Source organism: Notamacropus eugenii, chromosome 1 (genome assembly GCF_028372415.1).
Source record: "Notamacropus eugenii isolate mMacEug1 chromosome 1, mMacEug1.pri_v2, whole genome shotgun sequence".
NCBI lineage: Eukaryota > Metazoa > Chordata > Mammalia > Diprotodontia > Macropodidae > Notamacropus > Notamacropus eugenii.
This window is the reverse complement of record NC_092872.1, coordinates 333930998-333948147: the sequence shown is the minus strand read 5'-3', so window position 1 is coordinate 333948147 and position 17150 is coordinate 333930998. Positions and strand designations below refer to the sequence as shown.

At 35.4% G+C, this 17150-nt stretch overlaps 1 protein-coding gene across 2 annotated transcripts in view; it reads right to left on the bottom strand.

Moving 5' to 3' along the window:
* The window catches only part of ABHD12B (abhydrolase domain containing 12B), a 55779-nt gene that overhangs the window by 19990 nt on the left and 18639 nt on the right, over positions 1–17150 (bottom strand). For both annotated transcript variants that reach the window (XM_072629823.1, XM_072629822.1), the window contains exons 2-5: positions 11339–11466; positions 2674–2776; positions 872–991; positions 181–211 (exon numbers count right to left, since the gene is read on the bottom strand). In XM_072629823.1, the coding sequence (XP_072485924.1) occupies positions 181–211; positions 872–991; positions 2674–2776; positions 11339–11466 (382 nt within the window). The remainder of the gene's footprint in view (positions 1–180; positions 212–871; positions 992–2673; positions 2777–11338; positions 11467–17150) is intronic.

The window sequence follows — 17150 nt, the reverse complement described above, 5'->3', positions numbered from 1 at the left end:
ATTACTTCCAACCACATCCATGTCTTGGGCATATATCTGTGCTCCAATGGCTTTGGCAAGATAAGTAGCCATACAAATTATCATTCTGAAGTCCTTGAATTGGATATTCGAGGGAGGCAGCATTTGTGGCCCAGAAGAAAGAATTCTCAAATGAATGGCCTGAGGTCTACCCAAACATACCTTCAAAAGTTTAATTCTGTGATGAGATGCCCTGTAGAAGAGATTTTTTAAATGAAAATTTGGAACTATAGGAACAAGTCAGTTTATAATATTTGATTGCCCTCTTTTCATCGTATGATTCATTTATAACTTCTATGTGACTTAATTGTATAATGGGTATCATATTTCTTGCCTTCTCAGTGGGTTGGGGAGGGGAAATAAGAAGGGAATTTAGAACTGAAAGTTAAAAAAAAAATTATTTAACAAGGAATAGCAGCCGCAAACCTCAAACTTTGTTTTGTGCTACTGACTTCTAGTGTTCTATAGAGTACAGATATTCAGTGTTTGTGGACTTAAATGTTTATTATGTTATTCATTTCATATGAACTATATCCTCTTAAGATTAGGATCATCCCTTCAAATAAGGATCTACGCCCAAATTTAAAACAAAATACTACCTAGCAATCTAGACAAACTGGCCATTTCTTTGTTCCTTGTACACAGTAAGAGCTAAATCTTGAATATCCATGATTTTTTCCTGTTCTTTTCCCTAAGATGCAATAATCTCCCATTATATACCTTCAGATTTCAACAGGAAAAAGTAATGTGACAGGATATGATTAATGAGTGTAAAGTGCACCCCAACTAAAACAATAGTAGCTGAAGGGCTGAAATTATTTTCAAAAATGCTATGTAACAGTAGGATACTGACCTGTTTTCTGCACTACCATGGAGATAAACTACAATTGGGTTGCCATCTTGAAGAGCTGTCTCATACCAACTCAGGTCCTTCCCTTTTGCTTCTTCTGCCCTGCTTTCAGGGACTATATGCCTAAAAAACAAAAACAAGACATTAAATATTTGTAGACTTCCCTCTTCAGTCTTATCAAATAATTTATTCCTCCTCTTTCTTCCACTATCCTGTGTAGTTTTTAATTCCTTATATCTACCCTACGTAGAAACAAATGGAAAGTGGAAATTGAAATGAGAATATGGGAAGGTTAAGGGAAACATCAAGGAGAAAATGTAATGACTAGTTCTTACAGAAAAAAATGAATTTAATATTAATTGAATACCTTCTTACACAAAGCAATGTGCTAGACACTAAGGTCAATTGTAATATAAACTAAATTTGAAACTTTCTATTATTACCCAAACATTCTTAATGATAGGTAAACCTAAAGCCTGTAAATTGTGTCTCTGCAGCTCATTTCAACAAAAAGGCATGACAGGCTCTTAAAAACTCTAGAATTAGCTATAAAAACTCAGATAGTTGAAATGCAAATTGAAAGTACATCATAAAAATAAAAACAGATAAAATACCATAAAAAAAACAGAGAATGGAAATTTCCTCAAAGGGAATTTGAAATTAATGAAAAATTAAATTAAATTGATGTTGATACCAAAACAAAATCAAAGGAGATTCAATTTCAAAGCAAAATTCCCTAAAACAAAGGAAAATTGATGACATGAAATTTCCACTGAGGTTTTCCCCCAAAATAACAAATTTGGTAAGCCCCAGATCCACCAATTTGTATGACTCCATGACTGTGGTTCAATGAACCCCATAGCCAGAATCCTATAACTTCACTTCTCTCAAGGTCATTCTGGAGATCCTACATCAGTGTTTTATGCATGGTAGATGCTTACTAAAATGCTCCTTCTCTCATATCCACACTGGGCATGCATCTTGTCAGACATTCCCTCTGCCAAAACAAAACAAAACAAACTAAAACAAAAAAACAAACAAAAAACCTCAACAGTGACTTCTCCTCCCTTTAAGTTTACTTCAGCCTGTCCAGATTTTTATTGCTATTATCTATAGACTAGTTAGTCCATATTCTCTCACCTCCCCAGTAACTTCAGTACTTGGTTCATCATCTTTCCCTTCTGTTCCAACCCCTTCTCCCTTTCAATACTCTGGGATTCCTCAGTTGCACAGCCTCTTAAATGTCCATGTCCTTTGCATCTTGTCTACCTCAATTGTTCACAATAACATCAGCTGCTCAATTAAGTTGCCCCTAGTCCTGAAATTCCTAGCTTCTGCTTTGATAAGATTCATAAAATTATAGAATCTCAGCTTTGGAAAGGACCATAGAAAGCCATCTAATATCATATTCTCATTTTATGAATAAGAAAACAGAAGTTCAAATAAGTGAAATGGCTTGCCTAAGTTCATCCAGGTAGTGAGTATGGCAATGTCAGGATATATTTCTAGTATTTAGCGCAGTGTATTACATATAGCAGGCATTATTAAATGGTTTTATTATTTGTTGAGTTATGAATCAACATCCCCACTTCCCTCACTATCTACCCAAAGTAGATAGTGCCTCTCAAACCCAAAGATTACAAAGATATATAGAAATATTCAACATATTCTGAGGCCACTCATGAATGTTTCTACTTTTGCATCTTCTTTCCACCATTTTGAATGAAGATGAGATCCTGATGCTTCTTCCCCATCTTTTTACATTAAAATCCATCTAGAAAAACTCCATATGTCACTACACTTACCAAACACCCAAAGTTATCCCATTTTCGGGTTTAATATAGAAATTAATGGTGTGTGGAATGTAAGATTCTGGTTTCTTCAAATCCACTAGAAATGGAGCTTTCCCTAGAAAATACAAATAAATTGCCAAATTATATTTTTTTATTATGAACTAAATTATGGCTTGTCAATGTGAACTTATTTTCTGAATTTATACTGTTATGCTTAATTCCCAAGAAAATAATTGATAGTGGTAGAACCAAGAGGACAGAGTAGAGGCAGCAACTCATATGAATTTACCCAGTGCTCCCCTCTAAATCACTTTAAAATAATGCCTCAAATTTGGAGCAGCTGTGCCAACACAAGGTCAAAGTGAGATATTTTTCCAGTCTAATACAACTTAGGAGATCTGTAGGAGAGGTCTATGACATTGGGGAGGGGTCTGGCCAAGAGCGTACATGGTGGTAGCACCAGCAGTGGGCCTTGGAGGCAGCTTCAACAGCAGCACCCTCACTTTTGTGAGCTCTCAGTTCAAAAGATAACAAAGAAAGAGATTACAAGAGGCCCTATGCTGGCCTTGGGTGCAGTGGGTGCTAATTGGCAATTCTGCTGCCCGTACACAATTATGGGTTGCAGTTTCAGGGTGGAGAGGAGCACTTGTGGTTGCTCACAAAGGAGCAAGGGCCCTAATCCCAGTTCCAAGGCAGAGAAGAGCACTAGAACCTGCAGCTGCAGGAGAATAGAGGAGCAGATCACATTTCCAGCAACAAGAGGAGCATTATTGCTTGCAGCTGCAAGAGAACAGAGGCCCTTCCTGGATAAAAATCAAAGCACAATAGATAGTAGAGACCACACCTCTCCCCAGATGACACCACCTTGGAAGCACTGAAAACTTGCAGACCTCCAGGACTAGTTCTGAAAATAACAGTGCATAAAAGCCTGAAGTTTCAGACAGTGCCTCCCCACCACTAGGTGAGCATAAAGTTCAAAAAGTGAACATAAAGTACAAAAACTGAATAGAAGTATCATAAAGTAAATATAAAGTTTAAAGTCAAGATAGCCTGGGAAAATTAACATACACACACACACACACACACACACACCAAATTTGATCACAATTAATGACTACTTTTTATGATGTCAAGGAAGATCAAGACACAAACTCGGATGAAGACAACAATACGAAAACAGCCACAATATAAACCTCAAAGAAAAATGCTAATTAGACACAACACCAACAAGAATTCATAGAAGAATTAAAGAAAGAAATAAAAATGGTAGAAGTAAAAATTAAAAAAATATAATGATGAAAGAAAATTATAAAAGGAGAGTTAATAACTTGGTAAAAGAGGCAAAAAAATTAACTGAAGAAAAGAACTCCTGAAAAAGCAGAATTGGCAAAATGGAAAAAGAGGTACAAAAGTTTACTGAAATAAATAATTCCTTAAAAGTTAGAACTGGGCAAGTGGAAGCTAATGACTCCATGATACATCAAGAAACAATAAAATAAAATCAAAGAATTAAAAAATAGAAGAAAATATGAAATAGGAGGGGGAGAGAATTATTGAACCACCTGAAAGCTATGATCAAAAAAGAGCATAGACATCATATTTCAAGAAATTATAGAGGAAAACTAGCCCCATTATCTTAGAACCAGGAAGTAAAATTGAAATTGAAAAAATCCACCAAACCTCTATTGAAAGAGATCCCAAAATGAAAACTCCCAGGAACACTATAGAAAAAATCCAGAGCTCCCAGGTCAAAAAGAAAATACTATAAGCAGTCAGAAAGAAACAATTCAAATACTGTGAAGCCACAGTCAAGATCAAACAAGATTTAGCAGCTTCCACATAAAGGATCAGAAGGCAAAGGAGCTAGTATTACAACCAAAAGAAACTTACCCAGCAAAACTGAATATAATCCTTTGGGGGGGAGAATACAGGGAATTTAATAACATAGCAGACTTTCAAGCATTCCTGATGAAAAGACCAAAGTTGAATAGAATATTTGACATTCAGACACAAGACTCAAGAGAAAAAATAAAAAGGTAAATATGAAAGAGAAATAATAAGGGACTCAATACAGTTTCCCACTTTCCTATGTGGAAAGATGATACATGTAACTCCTAAGAACTTTTCAATTATTGGATCTGTTAGAAGGAATCTACATAGACAAAGGGCATAAATGTGAATTGATTACATTGGGATGATGTCAAAAAATGAAAGGATGAGAAAGAGACACTGGGGAGGAAGGAGAAAAGAGACATAAAATCAGAAAGATTATCTCACATAAAAGATGCCTGCAAGAAAGTTTTTGCAGTGAAAGGGGAAATTGATGGGCAAGAACTGACCCTCACTCTCATCAGAACTGATTCAAAGAGGGCAGAACAGAGAAAGAGAGAGACAGAGAGGGAGACAGATAGAAAGACAGACAGACAGAGAGAGACAGAGAGAGAGACAGAGAGACAGAAAGAGAGGGGGAGAGAGAGACACAGAGACAGAGATTCAGTTTGGTGTAAAAATTTTTCTTATCCAACAAAGAAATAGGAGATGAAAGGGATAAAAGAAAGAAAGGGATATAACAAAAGGGAGGGTGGAATAAGGATAAACAGAAGAAAGTAGGATAGAGGGAGATACACAGTAACCATAACTGTAAATGTGAATGGGATGAACTCACCCATAAATCAGAATTGGCTAGCAGAGTGGATTAAAAATCAGAATCCAACAATGTTTTGTTTATAAGAGACATACATGAAACAAAAAAATACACATATAATTCATATAAGACGCTTGAATAGAATTTATTATGCTTCAGCTAAAGCAAAAAAGGCAGAGGTATCTCAGACAAAGCAAAAACAAAAATAAAATAAATAAAACAAGAGACAAGACAACTCAACTTTGCTAAAAGATACCATAGACAATGAAGTAAAATCAATATAAAACATACATGCAACAAACAGCATAACATCTAAAATCCAAAAGAAAAATTTAGATGAATTATAGGAGGAAAAATCTATACTAGTGGGGATTTCAACTTTCCCCTCTCAGAGCTAGATATATTTAACCATAAAATAAATAAGAAAAGTGTTAAGGAAATTAATTGGAATTTTAGAAAAGTTGGATGGAAGAAATTGAACAGAAATAGAAATGAGTACATATATATATTTACTTCTAAAAGAAATTGAATGGAAATAGAAAGGAGTATAATTTTTCTGAGGTATACAGAGCACCTTCATAAAAACTGACCTATTAGGCATAAAAACCTCACAAACAAAGGCAAAAATATTAAATTCAGTCTTTCAGATCCTAAATGTGATAAAAAATTATATGTAATAAAAGGACTTAGAAATGTAGATTAAAAATTAATTGGAAACTAAATAGTCTAATCCTAAAGATTGATTGGGCCAAAGAACAAATTATAAAAGCAATCAAAAGAATGAAAATAATGAGACAACATCCCAAAATTTATGGGATGCAGCCAAAGTAATAGTTAAGGGGAAAATAAAATTGCTAAATAGTTACAAAAATTAAAAAGAGAGAGAAAGAGCAGATCAATGAATTAGACATGCAATTAAAAATATTAGAAAAAGAACACAGTAAAGACACTCCACTAAATACCAAAATAGAAATCTCAAAAATCAAAGAATGAATTAATAAATTTAAAAGTTTAAAAAAGTCATTGAGCTAATAAATAAAACTATAAGTTGGTTTTGTAAGGGTGGGGAAAATAATAATAATAATAATGATATAGATAAGCCATTAGCTAATTTGATTTTCCAAAAGAAAAGAAAAAAGAAAACCAAACTGGGAATAACAAAAATGAAAAAAGTGAATGCACTACAAAGGAAAATGAAATTAAAGTGATTATTAGAAGTTATTTTACCCAATCATATGTGAGTAAATCTGACACTATAAGTGACATGGATGAATATTTATTAAAAAAAATTAAAATTACCCAGATTAAGAGAAGAAAGAGAATACTTAAAAAAAATATATCTTAGAAAAAAGAAATTGAATGAGCCATCAAGGAGCTCCCTAAGAAAAAATCCCCAGGAGCAGATGAATTTACAAATGAATTCTACAAAACAAATAAAAAATATTTGATTCTAATATCATATAAACTATTTGAAAAAATAGGTAAAGAGGACTACTAAATATCTTTTGTGAAGCAAATATGGTTTTAATACCTAAACCAAGGAAAGTAAAAACAGGAATAGAATTATAGACCAATTTCCCTAATGAATATCAATGCAAAATTTTTAAGTAAAATACTAGGAAGGGGTTTATGGTTATATATCACAAAAATCATACACAATGAGTAGGTGGAGTTTATACCAGGATTGCAGGGCTGAGTCAATATTAGGAAAACCATAAGCAAAACTGGCCATATTAACAACAAAAATCTGATGATTAAATCAATTGATACAGAAAAGGCTTTTGACAAAATACAACACCAAGTCCTTTTTTTAAAAAATACTAGAAAGCACAGCAATAAATTGAGTTTCTGTCTTTAAAATAGTAAGTAGTATCTATCTAAAACTAAGAGCAAGAATGATCTGTCATAGGGAGAAATATGCCAATAAGATCAGAAGTGAAATAAGAATTTCCATTATCATCACAATTATTCAATATTGTACTAGAAATGCTAGTTATAGCACTGACATAAAAGAAATTAAAGGAACAAAAATAAACAACAACGAATCCAAACTATCACTCTTTACAGATCATGTGATGGTATACTTAAAGAATTCTGATCAACTAAAAAAATACTTAAAATAATTAATAATTTCAGCAAAGTTGCAGAACATAAAATAAACCCACATAAATCACCAACATTTCTATAAACTACTCAAAATATCCAACAGGAAGAGATGGACAGAGAAATTCCTTTGAAAATAATTGCAGGGGGAGGAGCCAAGATGGCGGAATAGAAAGATGCACAAATGCTAGCTCCAAACCCACAGCCCATAAAATACCTGTAAAGAAGAATTCCCAACAAATTTGGGAGCAGCAGAAGCCACAGAACAATGGAGTGGAGATTTCTGTTCCAGAGAGCCCTAAAAAACTGACCCGAAACGTCCGTCGTGCACTGGACCCGGAGCAGAGCCCAGCCCTGCCTTGGCAGTGCAGCACCGAGAGGAGCAGATCCAAGCAGTCTTCAGGAACAAAATCTCCAGCAGCCACTCAGGTCCCTCCACCTCCAGACACCAAAGGTCAGTGAGAGGGTCTTTTCGGCTAGCAGAGAGGGGAGCGGGGTATCTCCATAACTCAGGCCCCCTCAGGAGGCAGCAGTGGAGGCAGCAGCAGACAAGGGCTCCCAAAGCAGGCAGGAGCTCAGATCCATTGTTGAAGGTCTCAGCATAAACCCCCTCAGGGAACTGAGCCCTGCGAGATGGCCCTGCCCTGACCTGAGCACCTAAACTTAATCTCATACTGAATAGCAGGCCCGCCCCCACCCAAAGCCCTGAGGCTGGGAAACAGCATTTGATTCTCAGCCCCCAAGCACTAGCTGGGTGGATCTGGTGGTGAGGTAGGTGTGGAAAGGAAACTCAGAAGTCAAGTCACTGGCTGGGAAAATGCCCAGAAAAGGGAAAAAAAATAAGACCATAGAAGGTTACTTTCTTGGTGAACAGATATCTCCTCCCATCCTTTCTGATGAGGAAGAACAATGCTTACCATCAGAGAAAGACATAGAATTCAAGGCTTCTGTATTCCAAACACCCAAAATAAATATTCAGTGGGCTCAGGCCATGGAAGAGCTCAAAAAGGATTTTGAAAATCAAGTTAGAGAGGTGGAGGAAAAACTGGGAAGAGAAATGAGAGAGGTGCAAGAAAAGCATGAAAAGCAGATCAACACCTTGCTAAAGGAGACCCAAAAAAATGCTGAAGAAAATAACACCTTGAAAAATAGGCTAACTCAATTGGCAAAAGAGGTTCAAAAAGCCAATGAGGAGAAGAATGCTTTCAAAGCAGAATTAGCCAAATGGAAAAGGAGGTTCAAAAGCTCACTGAAGAAAATAGTTCTTTCAAAATTAGAATGGAACAGATGGAGGCTAATGACTTTATGAGAAGCCAAGAAATCACAAAACAAAACCAAAAGAATGAAAAAAATGGAAGATAATGTGAAATATCTCATTGGAAAAACAACTGACCTGGAAAACAGATCCAGGAGAGACAATTTAAAAATTATGGGACTACCTGAAAGCCATGATCAAAAAAAGAGTCTAGACATCATCTTTCATGAAATTATCAAGGAAAACTGACCTGATATTCTAGAACCAGAGGGCAAAATAAGTATTCAAGGAATCCACAGATCACCTCCTGAAAGAGATCCAAAAAGAGAAACTCCTAGGAACATTGTGGCCAAATTCCAGAGTTCCCTGGTCAAGGAGAAAATATTGCAATCAGCTAGAAAAAAACAATTCAAGTATTGTGGAAATACAATCAGGATAACACAAGATCTATCAGCTTCTACATTAAGGGATAGAAGGGTGTGAAATATGATATTTCAGAAGTCAAAGGAACTAGGACTAAAACCAAGAATCACCTACCCAGCAAAACTGAGTATAATACTTCAGGGGAAAAAAAATTGTCTTTCAATGAAATTGGGGACTTTCAAGTATTCTTGATGAAAATACCAGAGCTGAAAAGAAAATTTGACTTTCAAACACAAGAATGAAGAGAAGCATGAAAAAGTAAATAGCAAAGAGAAGTCATAAGGGACTTTACTAAAGTTGAACTGTTTACATTCCTACATGGAAAGACAATATTTGTAACTCTTGAAACTTTTCAGTATCTGGGTAGTTGGTGGGATTACACACACACAGAGAAGACAGAGTGAATGGAATAGGATGGGATCATATCTTTAAAAAATGAAATTAAACGGTGAGAGAAATATATTGGGAGGAAAAAGAGAGAAATGGAATGGGGCAAATTATCTCTCATAAAAGAGGCAAGCAAAAGACTTTTTTAGTGGAGGGAAAAAGAAGGGAGGTGAGAGAAAAACATGAAGTTTACTCTCATCACATTCCACTAAAGGAAGGAATAAAATGCACACTCATCTTGGTAAGAAAACCTATCTTACAATACAGGAAAGTGGGGGAGAAGGGGATAAGCAGGGTGGGGGGGGATGATGGAAGGGAGGGCAATGGGAGGAGGGAGCAATTTGAAGTCAACACTCTTGGGGAGGGACGACATCAAAAGAGAGAATAGAAGCAATGGGGGGCAGGATAGGATGGAGGGAAATATAGTTAGTCTTACACAACACGACTAATATGGAAGTCATTTGCAAAATTACACAGATATGGCCTATATTAAATTGCTTGCCTTCCCAAAGGTAATGGGTGGTGAGGGAGGGATGAAGAGAAGTTGGAACTCAAAGTTTTAGGAACAACTGTCGAGTACTGTTCTTGCTACTAGGAAATAAGAAATATAGGTAATAGGGTATAGAAAGTTATCTGGTCCTACAGGACAAAAGAGAAGATGGGGACAAGGGAAGGGAGGGATGTTAGAAGAGAGGGCAGATTGGTGATAGTGACAATTAGAATGCTCGGCGTTTTGGGGTGGGGGGAGGGGAGAAATGGGGAGAAAATTTGGAACCCAAAATTTCGTGGAAATGAATGTTAAAAGTTAAATAAATAAATTTTAAAAAATAATTGCAGAACATGCATAATATATCAGATTGCTCACCATCTTTGGGGAGGGAGCTTTTGGGGGGAGAGAGGGAGAAATAGAATTTGCAACTGAAAACTTTTTTAAAATGTTAAAAATTGCATATATACAATTATATAACTATGGAAAATGTATTTTAAAATATAATAACTGCAGACTATATAAAATACCCACCAAGACACGCCAAGGGACTATATGAACACAATTACAAAATACTTTTCACACTAATAAAGGCAAATCTAAGCAATCAGAGGAAACATTTGTTGCTCATGGGTAAGCTGAGCCAATACAACAAAAATGACAATTATCTTTAAGTTAATTTACTTATTCAATCAAAGAATTATTTGAAAGAGCTAGAAAAAAATGATGAAATTCATCTGGAAGAGCAAAAGATCAAAATATCAAAGAAATCAAAGGAAAAATGTGAAGTGAGGCAGCCTAGCAGTACTCAATTTCAACTTATATTATAAAGTGGTAATCACTAAAACAGTCTGCTACTGGCTAAGAAATAGGATGGTGGATCAGTTGAATGGATTAGGTACACAATATACAGCAATAATGTGACCATAATCATCTAAAGTTGCATATGCAAAGATCCTAGCTTTGGGGCTAAGAACTCACCATTTGACAAAAATTAGTGGGAAAACTTGAAAGCAGTTTGGCAGAAACTAGGTACACACCAACATCTCACCTCTTGTACCAAGATAAGATCAAAATAGGTACATGATTTATACATAAAGGGTGATATCATAAGTAAATTGGGGTAGCACACAAAAATTTACCTGTCAGTTTTCTAGACAAGGGGTGAGTCTATTACCAATCAAGAGATAGAGAGGAACATGAGAAATAAAATGGATAATTTTAATTGCATTAAATTAAAACAGTCCACTTCACATAAGGGAGAACTGACTATATTTACAATCTGTCACTTCCCAAAGTATCCTATGTTATATATTCAGAAAAATATAAATAATTACTGTTTTGCTCATAGTCAAACTCATAAAATATTCATACTTACAACAGCTCAAGAAAATAATCTTTTCCATAATAGGTGGTAAAATATGTTCTTTTAATGATTTGTTAACAAAGCTTTCATACAGAGAGACCATCTTTCTTCTGAGTCTTGGTCCAGAGTGTAAAAAGGATCTATAAAAAATTACAAAGCATATGAAGTTTACATAATCATTCCAACACTTTTCCATGTCTACATCCAGCTTGTCACATGTAAATTATAAGGACTAATGGTGAAAGTCACAGCTTTAATCTTTGATATTCATCAAGTCTAGGTACTGAGAGCTGATGGGGGAAATATGGAGAATGCCACAAGTAAAGAACCCTGACTAGATGCCAATAAGGAATACGTACTTTAACATGATGGGTACAGAGATGTTAGGGGAAGAGAGAAAAGGGGAAAAAGAAAAATAGATTCTACTTTCCCAGGACAATCCTTTTAGCCATTAATTGTATCATGACAGGGCTTCAAAGGAGGCAGGGATAGAAGTGGGGACAGATGTGGGACAACTGCTCCTATATATTTTTAATAAATTGGTGTTGCTCTGCTAAAGGTTAGGATTTTCTCAAAAGTTGTCCATTTTGCCCTGTAACACCAATTTATATTGTGGTTTTTTTGTCTTAGTATATTCTCTCTTTCGTCAATTTACAAAAGACTGATTATGATGGAAGAAGTAAAAATGTGAGGGTGAAAAGGTTTATTTCCAGAATACTGAATCAATGAATCAAAGTGACCTTCACTAAAGAATAGACCATAATTTTAAAATTTTTCTTAAAGATCATTTCCATCTTTAAAAGAACTAAGAAGAAAATATTCTATTCTGTTCTGCACCTGTTTGTCATGAAAAAAAAACAGGAACATGTTACTGGGTTAAAAATGATCTTTTGAAACTGTGAAGAACTAACCACTCTCTCCTAGAGTTTGTGACAGAGGAGAAGAAACTGACATAATCTGATATACATATTTTGAAAAAGAAAGTGTTAAGAGGAAGAATAGGTAGGATAAATAAAGTAGGTAGGTATATAAATAGGTAGGAGAAGGGAAAGAAGGAAGGAAGGAAGGAAGGAAGGAAGGAAGGAAGGAAGGAAGGAAGGAAGGAAGGAAGGAAGGAAGGAAGGAAGGAAGGAAGGAAGGAAGGAAAGGAGGGAGGGAGGGAGGGAAGAAAGAAAACTAAGATTTAGAGCTAAAAATCTACAAAAGCTAAAAAATCTACAGATTCTGAAGACAAATGAAATAATTCTATTGAGGAAAGGAAAGGACAACTGTCTGAAAATGTGGATATGAAAGGAAACCCAACAATTAATGATTTTTAAAAGACAATATTATGCAATCAAGTTCATGGAGAAATTATTTTCAACATTACCACTCTCACATTCTCAAATCATTGTTTGATCTTCCAGGGATGGAGCCAAGATAGTGGAGAAGAGGTAGTACTCATCCAAGCTCTCCCAACATTGCCCTCCAAAAATTTTTGAAATAACACCTCAAATTAAATTCTGGAGAGGCAGAGCCAGTGAAAGATCAGGGTCAAACATTCTTAAAGCCTAAGACAACTTAGAGGTCTGAAGAAAAGAATCCATGACACAGGAGTGGAGACTGGCCTGGAGCCCACATGCCAATCAATTGGGGAATGGCTAAACAAATTGTGGTGTATTGTTGTGATGAAATACTATTGTGCTAAAAGATGAACAGTACGGTTTCGGGAAAAATCTGGGAAGACTTCTATGCAGTGACGCAGAGTGAAGTGAGCAGAGCTAGGAAAATGTTGCACACAGTAACAGCAACATCGTGAAGATGATCAACTGTGTAAGACTCTGATCAAGGCAATGATCCACACCAATTCCAAAGGAACCATGATGAAAAGGGCTAATCGCTTCCAAGGAGAAAACTGATGAACTCTAGGTGAACGTACTTTTTTCTCTTTCTTTGTTTTTCCTGTTTTTCTTAGTGTGATTTCTTTTGCAGTATGTTTAATGCAGAAATAATAGATAGCATAATGCTTGTCTTTCCATGGAGTGTGGAAGGGGCAGGAAGGAGGGAGAGAACTTGAAGTTCAAAATTTTTCTTAAATTAATGTTAGAAAAATTTTATGTAATTGGGAAATATTTAACAAAATAAAAAAATGTATTTTAAAAAGTCATTGTTCAAACCATCTGTCATTGCTTTTCCATCCCTCTCAACTCAACATGCATCTTAAATCAATATGAGTCCCTAGAATGTACCACTGTAAAGCTACTCAACCCTTCTACTTTGCTCTTTGGAATGCCTGCTCCATAGGAAACAAACTGGCTTTCATCAAAAACTTTTTCTTCTTTTGCTCCTTCCTCTTACACTCACTGAGACTTTGCTCTCCTCCAGTAACAGAACTTCCCAGGCTACCCTTTCCAGTCCTAGTTGCATTTTCACTCATCGATGAACAACTGCTAAAGGTAGAAGTGTTGTACTCCTCATTGCCACTTCCAGATTCTCCTTCTACACTCAGTAACTACTCCTCCTTTAAGTTTCATTTAATCCATACATTTTCCATTCAATCAAGATTCTGGTAGCTGTAAATCTACCAACTTACAATCTCATTTTGTCAATGAGTTTAGTGCCTGCCTCACAGTGTTTCTCTCCTCCCCTACTTCTGCCCTCATAAGAGAGGACTTAAATATACATATTGACACTCCCTCAAATAAAATAACCTCCCAAATTACATATTTTCCATGCTACTCCTCCACCATAACCTCAGCTATACACAGATGTTTATATCCTCAATCTTGCCATCACACAAATATGTTCAACTTCCTTGTTTGTGTAATCTGAAATTTCCTTATCTGATTGTCACCTGTTGTCAATTTCACACCTCCCTCTGTTTTGCAGCCACTAGCTCTACTCTTTGTCATCACAATGCCCAGTCCCTTCTCCCCTCAATTCTTTCCACACCATTCCCCCAACACTCACTACACATTCTCTTCTCATCACAACTCCCTGGTGAACCAGGTCAATTCTGCACTATCCTTTTCATTCTAGTCCCTTGTCCACTTATCCTCTTGCCAATTCTACAGTGTCAAGTCATAGACTTGTATTACTTTAATCGCCTTCTTTTCTATTCATGTGAATAGATTTTGAATTTGCTACTCAAATTTTCCTTCTAATTTTCTTATTACTGTTTTCGACATCATCATTTTCCCAGTTATCCAGGCTTACAAATTAGATCTCTCACCCACTATATCCAATCAATTGACAAATCCTGTCAATTCAACCTCTGTGATATATCTCATACTTACTCACTTCTTTTTTCTGTCACTGCTACTATCCTGGTGCAAGCCCTCATCACCTCACATCTAGACTATTACAATATCTTCATGGTTGCCCTGGCTCCAAGCTTCTTCCCACTCCACTCATCTATCAAATTTATTTTCCTAAATCACAAGTCTGGACATGTCATTCAATAAACTCTAGCAGGTCCCTATTATATCCAGGTTGAAATAAGCATATCCCAGATTTTAGTGTGTTTTTTGAGACACTATATAAAATCCTCCATTTGGCTTTTAAAACCGTTCATAACCTGGTGCTCTCTTAATGTTCCAATTTTCTCATGCCTTAGTACCCTCCAAGTATTCCGCCATTCAGTTATACTGGCCACCTTGCTAGTGATTAACAAGACAGTCCACTGGCTGTCTCCCATGCCTGGAATTCTCTCTACCTTTATCTCTATTTCCTGGCTTCCCCGACTTCTTCCTAGGCCCAACTAAAGTCTCATAGTCTAAAAAAGATCCTTTCCTATTTCCTTTTATTTGTAGTACCTTCCTTCTATTATCTTCAATTGATCTTGTGTGTATATATATATATATAAACATATACGTAAAAGCAGTGGATATACATATATATATATATGTGTGTGTGTGTGTGTGTGTGTGTGTGTGTGTGTGGATATATAATTTGTTTATAATTCTTTGGCTGTTGTCTTTCCAGTTAGACTGTGTGCTTATCACAGTTCCTGACATGTGGTAGGTGTGTAATAAATGCATGTTTAGTCAAAACAAGAAAATACATGCAATTTAGCATGATTATAGCTGCAATGATAAGGTAGAGTACCCTCTTCAAGATAAAGCACTTTGAAGTATATCAGAGAACTTAGCAGCCTAAAGCTCCTTCACCCAACCTACCATCTCATGCATTCGGTGTGTTCAGCATAAATAAGTTATTAACCTTGTGCTTCAGGGTAGAGCTTTATTGTTTCTACCTGTTCCTTTCAGTGACTCAAACTTCATAAAAAGAAAAAAAAATGTGGATTCTGTCTAGAAATATGACTGAAAGCAGGTATAACTATTGAAGAAGGACTATATGGCTAAGAGAAAATGGGCTTCCCTGCCCAAGGAAAGGGATTTTAGAACCCTAGAAAAGGAGTTTATACATGTGGACTTTACATTGGGCAACAAGAGCCAATCACTACTATGAGAAGGCTAAGGCTGTCCATCATTAAGGATCTATAAAGCAGAAAATATACACTTATACATAAACAGGGGAAGGGAAAGGGGCCAATGAGTGAAGAAGAAAACCAGAGACAAAGTATTTGAGAATATAAGAAAAATATTGAAAGATAAAAAAGGGTATAAGCCTAGTACTCAAGCAGATTAACAATAAGGCTTTTTTCCTTTGCAAACCTTAAAATGATGTGTGAATGGAAGTTATCATTATTGTTAATGTTATTTGACTTCAATAAAATTCACTTGGGGATCCCTCTTTATTCCAATAAATTTTTTTTATGGTACCTCATTACTGGACTGGTTGGTTTCTCCTTCTGCATTTGGTTTTTTCCAATTATCTCTTTCCTTAGCTATGGGTATAGTTTTGTAAATTTATATATTTTATATTTTTGTAAATACTTTATCTATTTCTGTTATTATATTAATTTTGTTGGCATATATCTGTTCATACCAAATACAGTTTATTTAGCACTCTTTTCAAATTTGTATCTTCAGTTATAGTGAAAAAGGGAAATTAACTGATAACTGATGATGAAGAAAAGTTGTTTGTTACTGCTCAATTTTTATTTTAACTCTGCTTTCTCTGCTAAGAACTATGATCTATATATAAAAAAGAACAGGACAACAACAGATAACAAATGACAAAGATAAGTAGGGAGACAATAAGCACGACTACCTTTAAGGAATTCAAATCAACAGACCCAGATGAAATAGTGACCTGTAATTGCTGAGCTACTATAAGCAATCTTTTTGAAAATAAATTTTTATTGAAGTTTTAGGGTTTTTTTTTTACATATTATCAAAATTCATCCAGTATTCAACTCCATGAAAGCCATCCCATAAAAACAATATTTTAAAGAGAAAAAGGGGGAGAATTGAGGAAAGCTGATCAATATATTTGAAAATATGTGCAGTGTACCATACTCTTGAACTTTCTGCCTCTGCAAAGGGATGGGGTACATGTGTCCTCTCATATTTTTGGAGCTACAATTTTTTTGTAATTTTGTAGCATTCACTTTTGATTTTTATGTTGTTCTTTCTGCTTACATTTTCAGTCATTACATATATTGTTTTCTTGACTCTACTTATTTTAAATTCTGTATCACCTTATATAGCTCCTTTCATGCTCTTCTATATTCTTCACATCCATAATTTTTTATAGCACAGTAAAATGCCATTACATTCATGTAACCAAAATTTCTTTAGTCATTCTCCAGTCAATGCACTCCTACTACTTTGTGCTGCCAATGATCTCTGGAAGACCTTGTCAGAAAAAATAAACATACAGGAGGGCTGGAGAAGAATTAATATTTCAGTTTTGATAAAGATAATTGAATTTGATTAAT